The following is a 10,878-nucleotide window of genomic DNA, read 5'->3' on the forward strand; positions in this document are numbered from 1 at the left end:
GTGTGTGTGTGTGTGTGTGTGTGTGTGTGTGTGTGTGTGTGTGTGTGTGTGTGTGTGTGTGTACTGCAGGAATGCAGCCGGTCCTGTACTCAGTAAAAGAAGCCCTGGAAGGTAGACCACACTGGATCAGTACTGGAACGGAAATTTGTTATTTCAGGTATGAAAACATTTTACATATTTTTCATTAATTAGAGAGATGTTGGAAATCCAAGTGTTGGAGAGTAGCTTTAGCAGGCTGCTGAAGGCAGGTCAGACCTCGAAAAACATTTAATTAGGGGCAAAGAAAACCACACGGGTTTGAAACTTGTGTAAATTAGTCATAGGTCAAGCACAGAACTATGTGTGATTCTCCAATAGATACTTCAAATGAAGAAGTTCATTCATTAAAAACCCCCACTGAGACTAACTGTAACTGACAGCTGATTTCAGCTGTTCAAAACAGATGTTAGCAGTAGCAATTACCAGAGGCCTATCCATCCAAAGAGACAACCATTCACTCTCAATCTAGAAGCAGCAATTAACCTACCATGCATGTCTTTGGGAGCAAGCCAGAGTGCCCAGAGCAAAGATGCAATCTCTGCACAGAAAGGCCCAAGACTGGATTCAAACCCAGGATATTTTTGCTTTGACACAGCAGTCCCAATCGCTGCACCATTGTACAGTTTTACTTGGAAGCAGCAGTATGTGCAAAATACATTCCTCACATTTATCTTGTCATGTTAAAAATCCAAAATAAGGCCACATGTTTTATTTAAACACAGAAGAATTTCTCTCATACTTCCATCTCCGTTTTACCAGCTTCAGGCACACTGACCTCACTAGAAAAACAGTCAATAGCACCATCTGGTGGACTGGGAAAAAAACCTCCCAAAACATTGTATTTTTGTACGTGTGCTATAATATTACCTACTGTTCGACTATGTTGTATCAGTTCCCCTGATTTAGATAGTCTACATATAACAAAACATTTTTTTCTCAATTTTCTCCAACAGAAACAACTTTTGTCCAGCAAAGGGCAGAAGGAGAACTACCTTTTACACCCTGACCTTTACCATCACCTTCAAACACAGTGAGGATGTCTGCTACCTGGCCTACCATTATCCCTACACATATTCTGCTCTGATGGTATTTTTTTTTCATATAATAATCCCGTTTATTTACTTTGGTCAGAGTTTAAACTTAATGTTTTTGTAGAATGTTTATAACCCTATCACAAATAAAGCTGTGAAGCTGTGTAAAAGTGTAAACAAACTATGATGAGGTTCAAATCATACAAGTCTCAGTTAAATAATACAGTATAATTCACACTTCTATATACTAGCATATGTAAAAGTGTGACATATATAGTGTAAAAAATCAAGAATCTAATTAAGTTCATGAACATTAAATCATAAAAGTGACATGTTATAGTCATTACACAAAGAAATACTTCAACACCTTTTTTTGTTTGTTTGATTTTGATGATTATAGCATATCACCCACATCACTCAAAGCCTGAATATCTATAAAGTCTGTCAGCTGATGGACTCTTGTAGTGCCTTAAGATCTCCTATAATGACTTGATAAAACAGAGGACCAAAACCAGCCGATGACATGGCACCTTATATCACCTTAAACTGCAGAAACTTCACACTGGACTTCAAACGTTTTGGATCCTGTGTCTGTCCGTGCTTCCTCCAGACTCTAGGACCTTGATTTTCTAAAGGAAATGCAAGTTTTACTTTCATCTGAAAAGACAACAGTTGAGTTCTTTCTCTGGCTCAAGAGTTTCTTGATATTGTGACATCTGCTGTCCCTGTCCAGAACATTTCTGTTTATGGTGGCTCTTGATACTCTGACACCAGCTTCAGTCCACTTCTCGGGAAGCTTGTTAATAGACAGTTCAAGGCTGCAGTCATCCCTGTTGCTTGTGCATCCTTTCGCAGCGCACTTTCCCCCTGCAGTCAACCTTTGGCCGATAAGCTGCCAGTCTTTTCAATAGTAGCTCACCTTTCTTGTGGAATTTGTTGATAATTGTTATCTGGACTGTATGTATCTCACTCTAATCTTTGTGTACAGATATCGATACACATGTTGGGAAAAGCTGCATCAAGCCACGCAGATGACACAGTTAAACAATTTCAAATGTGAATCCATCTCTGTTATTTTAACAGCGACCATAAGCCCCATAACTATAACCTGAACATATTTTATAATATTTTATATTACAAAGACAGATAAGATGGTTACTAAGAACTCTTTTATTACCAGAAAAATCGTTATTTTTTGTTTTCTTTATATTTTAGATCATGCGCTGCCATCTGAGATGTCACAAGCAGGCTAGTCAATATAAAATCTCTTCTTTCAGCTGCTCCCTTTAGGGGTCACCACAGCAGATCATCTGCCCCCATCTCATCCTATCATAGTATCCTCCTCTGCCAGACCAACCCCCTGCATATTCTTCACTACATCCATGAATCTTTCAGTCTGGCAGCTCCATTTTCAGCATCTTTTATCCAGTATATATATTTACTAGTTCTCCTCTGCACATGTCCTGATCATCTCAGCCTTTACTCTCTAACTTTGTCTCCACCTGAGCTGTCCCTCTGATGTAATCATTTCAAATCCTATATCTTCTTGTCATTCCCAATGAAAGTCTTAACATCTTCAGCTCTGCCTCTCTGTACATCATAGCAGGTCTCACTACCTTCTTGTAAATCTTGCCTTTCTCTCTTGCTGCTGCTTCTTTCACAAATTACCTCCGATACTCATTTCCACTTACTCCACCCTGCCTTGACTCCCTTCTTCACCTCTCATGTACTGTCCGGTACTTTGGATGATTGACCTCATTTAAATTATTCGGCGTTCACTACCTCAGCTCAGCTCCCTCGTATTCGGTCTTCTGGCTTCTAATGTCTTTCATTCGTTCTCTCTCCAGTACATACCTCCACCTCTCCAGGTTCTCCATATGCTCCTTATAGATCCCATGTCATCTGCAAACATCAGAGTCCACTCCTGCCTGATTTCACAAGTCAACCTGTCCATCATGACTGAAAACGAGAAGGGGCTCAGACCAGATCCCTGACCAAATCCCACCCCCAACAGCTTTATCCCCTGTAGTTACTACAGTTCTGCACCACACTCTTGTTCTGGAAAAACTGATCAATATGAAGCAGAAAATTTAATTTTATAGGTTCTATGTGAAGTTGGTTTATAAAGACTATTTTGTCTCAGACGACAAACATGAATTTTGAGTTTTTTAAGCTATGAGCCGTTCAGACATGCAATCACTGTTTTTATGTGCACCCTTGTTCACCCTCATTTGTATCCCCTCCTATGTCATCTTGTTATTCAGGCTATGGTAAATCAGCTTTTTTATATTTAAACCTTTTTTTAAAAACTTTGTCTGCATTTGGGTCTTCCCTACCACAACTGAATTACTATTTTAGCTCTATTCTCTAAACCTCTGGGGGAAAATGTAACTCAATAAATAAGTACAATGTCTAAGTCTAATGTAAAAACAATGCAGTATAGATTTTGTACATCTTTTTATACATCATTTTCTTAAATGGCTGGCTGTGGATTGCTTACTCTTTCTGTTGCTTTTCAACATACTGCACAACTTGCTCTGTGTTTTTCCCTCCACAGCTGCTATATAGTGAGGAAGGTTAATCACCAGATGCATGTCAGGTGTGTCATCCTCCCTAGCTGGCACCACACCTTTCCCTCCTGCAGTCACACCCCACTGGCACATAACTCCCACAGCCTGACTTTGGCTGGGAACCATCAAACCACCATCACCAGCAAATCTTCACATACCCTACTGAAAGTGGGAAGTTTTTCTCTCAAGTCCATAAGATACTGAATTGGATATTTACTAGGACTTGGCACTTTCTCCTAGTTTTCTTTAAGTAGGTCAAAAATCCTGAACTGTAGTTCAAAGGGAGAAAATCCTGTCAAGGACCGGGGCACCCAATACAGGATCAAACCACTGGTCGCAACTGGTTTTAATGTCACTAATGAAATTTGCAATACTGTATTTTAATCCTATTTAAACCCTCAACCTGATCATCAATCTGTGGAGGAAACAAACGTGAAACATTAAATACAGTTCTTTCACCAGGCATGATATGAATGACATGCCCTGAGCCATCAAAACTGATGCAGGATATGACCAACTTGAGCTGCTGTGTTTGGAGGAAACAAAATGCAGACCCAAAGAACACAATCCCCACAGTCAATCATGGTGGAAATATTATGCTTTGAAATAGTTTTTCTGCTAAGGGTCCAAGGTCATGTATCATAAAAGTGTAGACGAGAACCTCCTTTCCTTCAGCCAGAACACTGAAGAGGAGTTGTGGATGGGTCTTTCAGCATGACATGAACCAAAACATATCACCAATCAAATATCCAATAATTATTTTTCCCCACTGTACAAAATTAGCTGTAATTCTTAAGTAGTTAAGGTAATACTCTTGTTAAACCCCTTGAATTAAATTCGAAAGTCTGAATTTCAAAAACATCTTGATTGTTTGACTTCAGCTCCGCTCTGGTGTACAGAGGCAGAATTACAAGAGAAATATATCTGTTTTATAAATAATTAGAGACCTAAGTATATATTTGTTATTTTTGTCAGGCTCACTTGAAAATACTGCAGAAATCAGTGGATCCGGCCAAGGTGTTTTTCAAGCAGCAGACTCTTTGTAGCACTTTGGCTGGAAACTCCTGTCCAATAGTTACCATCACTGCCTGTCCAGTCAGCAGAAGGTGGAAAGACCTGCACCAGATGCGTAAGTAGTGCTTTGTAGTCCAGGAACTACTCATGTCAGGGGTACTTACGTGTTTACACAGCCACATTGGAATGGTAGAGAGACTGGTACTTATGAAGGACCTTTCTACTCAATTTGAGCACTCAAATAACTTTCTATTACAAGTGTCATTCACCCAGTCACACATTCATAACAGATTCTTCAATTTCATGGTGAACACATGAAATTGTCAACCTCACTCACTAACCCTATATGCGTGGAGAAATGTTTACATTTTTTCACATATAATTATCACTAGAAAATATTGTTATTTTCAGTTGTTAGACTCAGACTCTAAGATGCATATGTATACTGTCATGTTTCTCTACATGAGAACATATTGGAGCAGCTTTGGGCCCTCTGTGCAGAGTTTGAACATTCTCCCTGTATCTGTCTGGGTTCTCTCCAGGTACTCCGCCTTCCTCCCAAAAACATGTAGTTAGTGGATCAATTGGTGACTCTAAATTGCCCATAGATGTGCAGAGTAGGCATTCTAACTTTTTACAGCAGAGAGTCATTGCCTCAGACTTATAAGTGATAATTCTCATTACTACTGCTTCATACTTTGCTGCAAACTGCTCCAGTGGAGGTCACCTACTGATGAAGCCAGAAGAATCACCAAATGTCTTCTTCAATTAAATTTTATTTATGTAGCGCCAAACCACAACAGTCACTTCAAGGCACTTTATCTTGTAAAGATCCTAGAATAGTACAGAGAAAGCACAAACAGTCAGACTAACTCCTATGAAAAAGCACTATGGCAACAGTGTGAAAGGAAAATCTGTTTAAACAGTGAGAAACCTCCAGCAGAACCAGGCTCAGGAAGGGGCAGTCATCTGCCACGACCAGTTGGGAGTGAAGGGAGATGGACAGGACAAATAAAAGAAAGAAAAAGCACTGTAAAAGAGAGCCAGAGATTAATTAATCATTAAATGCAGAGTTATGTATGAAGACATGGGGAGTAAAAAGAGGTGAGTAAAGAAGAAACACTCTTACTGCAGTGTAACTAAGGGAGATTCACACTCACCTGATCTAGACTGAACTGTAACCAAAGGAAAGTTTTAAGCCTAGTCTTGAAAGTAGAGAGGGTGTCTGAATCCAAACTGGGAGCTGATTACATAAAAAGGGGGCCTGAAAGCTCAAGGCTCTGCCTCCCATTCTGCTTTGAAAGACCTTAGGAATCACATATTCCTAGGGTATTGTATCATCCAGGTCTTTATGTCTTTAAGACATTTCTGCAGTTTAATTGATGTGTCTCATCTGGCTTCATGAATAGACAAAGCTACACTACTAGCCAAAAGTTTGGACACACATTCTCAATTAATGTTTTTTTCTTTATTTTTACTACTTTCTACATTGTAGATACAAACTGAAGGCATCAAATATATGAAGCAAGATATATGGAATTATGTAGCAAACAAAAAAGGATAAATAGCTCTAAATATGATATGTTAGATTCCTCAAAGTATCCACCCTTTGCCTTGTTGACAGAGCTGCACACCCTTCTCTTCTCTCAATGAGCTCCATGATGTAGTCACCTGAAATGGTTTGATGCTTGATGTCTAGAAACTAACTTCCTTGTTCAATATGTTATATCATTAGGCAAACTGATGATTGTGTAATAATAATTTTCCTAGGTAATCGCCCCTATATTGTACTGACCAGCCGTGTGCATCCTGGTGAGTCCAATGCCAGCTGGGTGATGAAGGGCACTTTGGAGTTTCTGTGCAGCAATGACCTGGTGGCCCAGAGTCTCAGGGAGGCCTTCGTCTTTAAGGTCATCCCCATGCTCAACCCAGATGGAGTCATCAATGGCACGTGAGTGAGGAGCAGGAACATTGTTGGAATGGTTAAAAAAATTATATAATATACACTTTTACTTTACTTGAAACATGTAAGGAAACAATGCCCTTGGCTGCACTTACACTAGGCTTCTTAATAATGAAATGCTGCAGGTAGCATATGCTAATGTAACTGCAATACAATATTACAATAACATTCACTGTTGATATAATTTTTGTCATTTTTGTGCTTTATGAGTTACTGACAGTTTGAACATTCTCATAATTTTACCTCTGAAATCCACTGTGGTGGTGTACAAATAGTTCTGATGCAATTGGAAAGCACACACTTTCAGCTTTAATTGAAAGGATTTAAGAAAAATATGGCATTAACTGTTCAAGAAATATATCAAGTTCTATACAAAAACTTTAATTTTCAGAGACGCAAAACACATTTCAAAATGAGGACCAAAGAAATGAAGCAAGGAGTGAAGGAGGTAAAAAAAAAAAAATCTATCAGAAATAATAACGTCTTTACTTAACCTTTACTTAACCAAATCACAGTCAGGCTATGAAGTCTGCAATCAAGGGATGCATTTATGAAAGTAAATACGAAAAAAAAAAAAAAACAGAACCCCAGATGAACTTGTGCCAGAAAGTAAGGAGGAGGAGAGAAACCGTTAATAATCTAAAACATCACATCATCTGTCAAACATGGTGGAAGCAATGTTATGGGATGGGTATGTATGGCCGCCAGTCAGCCTCGGCACTGGTGTTCATTGACTGCTGATAGAAGCAGCAGGATGAAGAGTCTTCGGGACTGCACTTTGCTCACATTCAGACGAATGCTGCAACACTGATGGGACAAAGCTTCACAGTGCAGATGAATAATGATCCAAAGCAAACTGCAAAGTAACCCAACAGTTTCCTGAGTTTCCCAAGAAGCCTGGCAGAGCGTCTTGATCATACAGATATATGGTTTTGCTGAACCAGAAAGACTGTCATTAGAACATTTTGTCACAGTTCAGTGAAAAAAATACTTGAAACGAGACCCAGCAAGTGGTTACAGGAAGAGGGTGATAGATTGTCTGAAGCAGTCAGAACAAGAAAATACTACTGACGGAACCTCATACCACAGGCTATACCCAAGGGAAGACACGCCAAGTCTGTATGGTTTACTAAAGATACATAAACAGGGTGTACCTTTAAGACTAATTGTCTTAAAGGTACACCCTTTAAGTTTCAGACTTATTTCTGAATTCCAAAAAGACTTTTCCAGATATTGCAAACGCTTGATTGCAGTTGTTGCTTCCAAGGGCGGCCCAACCAGCTATTACGTTTAGGGGCAATCACTTTTTACATGGGGCCATGAAGATATCTCACCCCTCCCCAATCATAAACATCTTCATTTAGAAACTTCATTTTGTGTTTACTTGTGTTATCTTTGTCTAATATTTAAATGATATAAAAATAGGAAATCAGGAAAGGGGCAAACACTTTTTCAAACAACTCTAGATAAACTCAATTATAGCACTTCATAACATCCATGTCTCTCTGTCCCACCTCTCAACAACAAACAGTACTTTGCTACTGAAGGACACTATTATTCAGCCAAACAACAAGTAACGTTACAGTATTTGGTATATATCACAGATTTACCCCTCACAAATGAATTACAGTGCAAGTATTTGTTTTTGTTGTTGTTTGTCTCCTCAGAAATCGCTGTGACCTGAACAGCAAAGATCTGAATCGTCAGTGGAGTAAACCAGACCCTCTTCTGAGTCCAACCATCTACCACACCAAAGGCTTTCTCTACTACCTCAACATTATAGGACGGACTCCAGTGGTGAGATACACATGCTGTTATGTAATGTTTTCTTTTTGAAATGTTAAGCTCTTTGGTTTTGCTAAATATCTGTCCTGCATGTTTGACACACTTTCACACATTAGTTAATCTACATACATTAGATCCAAAAATTATTCACAGCTTTATTAAAAATTCTAATCAAAAATGCGTTGTAAAATGTACCATACAAAAAAAAAGATGTGCGTAAGTATTCGCAGCCTTTCAGTTCTTGTCTTGGAAATTCTGAATTTGTCGTTTAAGTATTAGGCTGTAATATCTAAACAGTGAACACTTCAGTTGAACCCGTTAAATTAAAACCACAAGTCTGTACTTTAATCACACATTAATTGTTTGATTTAAAATGCACTGTTTGGTTTCATAGGCAAAATCACAAATCAAAATATTTTATTGTCCAAATGCATAAGCTCTTTCTTTCTTCATATTTACTAGGTTTTCTGTGACTACCATGGCCACTCTCGAAAAAAGAATGTGTTCCTGTATGGCTGCAGCATTAAGGAGACTCTCTGGCAGTCTGGCTCTGCAGTTGACACTGTAGGATTGAAAGAGGATCCTGGATATAGGGTAAGAAAAGCACACACACAAAGCCAAGCAGGCCATAGGGGTTTCTGTTTTTGTTCTACTCGTTCACCAGCAGCAGTATTTCAAATTCTGAAACCAGATAAAATGTTTTGTTCCTCTCCATCTCTCTCTCTCGCTGTCTTTATCATTCTCATCGCCTTTCTAGACCATTCCAAAGACCTTGGATCGTATCGCACCGACCTTTTCTTTCAACAGCTGCAACTTTTTGGTAAAAGTTACAATACTAATAATAATTCTCATTTTGAAAATCACTGCATATAATAAATCCACAGCGTAGTTGTCAGTACAACTAAATACAACTACTAATTAATTCATATTGTTATCCTTCTCAGTATTGTAAGCAAAGTTGTAGTTGTTGTCACTGTTAACTTCTTTATTATTAACACTGTCAGTTGTATAAAATAAATATCTCTGCCTGGAACAGCAGGTTAAATAAAGCATTATCTCAGCCATCTTCATGTATCATACCTCATCAACACCACTATCACTGTTATTGTCATGTATTGTTTATATTTGTTAATGTGTGAATAGTTACATTCATTATTTTTCTTATTATATGGGCCATATTCTCTTACCTACCCTTAATTCTGATTTTAACCTGTCAGGTAGAGAAGTCTCGCTCTGCTACAGCCAGAGTGGTTGTCTGGAGGGAAATGGGAGTTCTGAGAAGTTATACTTTGGAGAATACTTACAATGGCTGCAACCAGGGAATATACAAGGTGTGTGTGTGTGAGAGAGAGATTGGGTGAATTAGGGTACTCTAATAGAATTACTTAATGCTACTGTGCACTTTGGCACTTTTTACCATTCATTTTGTGCCATGTGTACAGGGAGTAACTATGTGACCAGTTTAAAGCAGTTTTATACCTGTAGCTCTGTAGAGCTCCAGAGTGGCAGGGTTGGTGTTGATAAGGAGATCCTGACCATGCTGTGCCAATAATACCTCAGTGGGTAAAGTGTTTCGCTGTCAGCCTGCACAGAATACTTTGTGTCTCTGCTCAATTTGCCTGATTTATTAGATCAGACATGGTCAGAACTGCCAGCCCCTCTTTTTTTATTGTCACACCACCAAACACCATCTTCTCTACATGACACATGTTGAACAATGGTGGTTAGCAGAAGGAAAATCTGTTGCAATGCTGAATCACTGAATCTCATCTACTTGCTAATGCTATGTGTATTTCTCTATAAAGCCCAGGTCGTAACAGATCTCAGAGCAGCCAAAGATAACCCGTGGCACTTTCCTTCGCACGCTGCTTTCCTCTCAGTTTACCAACACAGACCAGGGGTTTATTCACAATGCGTCTGTGCAAACCACTAGAAACAAGCTGCTGATCTCTCAGCTTGCCCAGCTCCAGTAATTGTTAAGGGGTAATGGACACACCCTCAGAGAGAGAGAGAGAACTAGACTTTGTTATGAGATTGAAATATGTTTTCAGGGACAATAGCTGACTGCAGCCGCAAGATAGCAAAAATGTAAAGGCTGGATGCACATATTAATTGACAGGTCTTTATGGGAGCACTGTCATTGGTTCACACTTGTATGCAACTTTGTTTTGTTCTTGATGTTTTTGTTTTTTGGAGCACAAGTTCCTTTTGAGCTGGACCACTTAGCCTATGCACTTATAAATCTAAATCAAAACAGAATGTAATAATATGCAAATTTCATAAATATGATCATTTCCCAAAGATTGAGATGTTTAGCACCGGGTAGCATGATGTCTTCTTTTAACAACAGGCCATAAAAGTCTATAAACTGAGGTGAGCAGCTGCTGGACTTTTGGATGCCTCATTCTTGTCTGAGAGATGATTTTTTATTTTTTTTATACAGGGAGTGCAGAATTATTAGGCAAATGAGTATTTT

General features: G+C 38.9%; 1 protein-coding gene across 1 annotated transcript in view; it reads left to right on the plus strand.

Moving 5' to 3' along the window:
• Positions 1 to 10,878, plus strand: part of LOC102202060 (cytosolic carboxypeptidase 4-like) — a 26,224-nt gene that overhangs the window by 10,403 nt on the left and 4,943 nt on the right. Inside the window, exons 9-16 of the mRNA XM_005747650.1 lie at positions 70 to 157; positions 993 to 1,125; positions 4,616 to 4,769; positions 6,425 to 6,605; positions 8,285 to 8,414; positions 8,865 to 8,996; positions 9,160 to 9,222; positions 9,620 to 9,733. Of these exons, the coding sequence (XP_005747707.1) occupies positions 70 to 157; positions 993 to 1,125; positions 4,616 to 4,769; positions 6,425 to 6,605; positions 8,285 to 8,414; positions 8,865 to 8,996; positions 9,160 to 9,222; positions 9,620 to 9,733 (995 nt within the window). The remainder of the gene's footprint in view (positions 1 to 69; positions 158 to 992; positions 1,126 to 4,615; positions 4,770 to 6,424; positions 6,606 to 8,284; positions 8,415 to 8,864; positions 8,997 to 9,159; positions 9,223 to 9,619; positions 9,734 to 10,878) is intronic.

Source organism: Pundamilia nyererei, unplaced genomic scaffold (assembly GCF_000239375.1).
Source record: "Pundamilia nyererei isolate P.nyererei 1_Seehausen unplaced genomic scaffold, PunNye1.0 scaffold00201, whole genome shotgun sequence".
Classification (NCBI taxonomy): Eukaryota; Metazoa; Chordata; class Actinopteri; order Cichliformes; family Cichlidae; genus Pundamilia; species Pundamilia nyererei.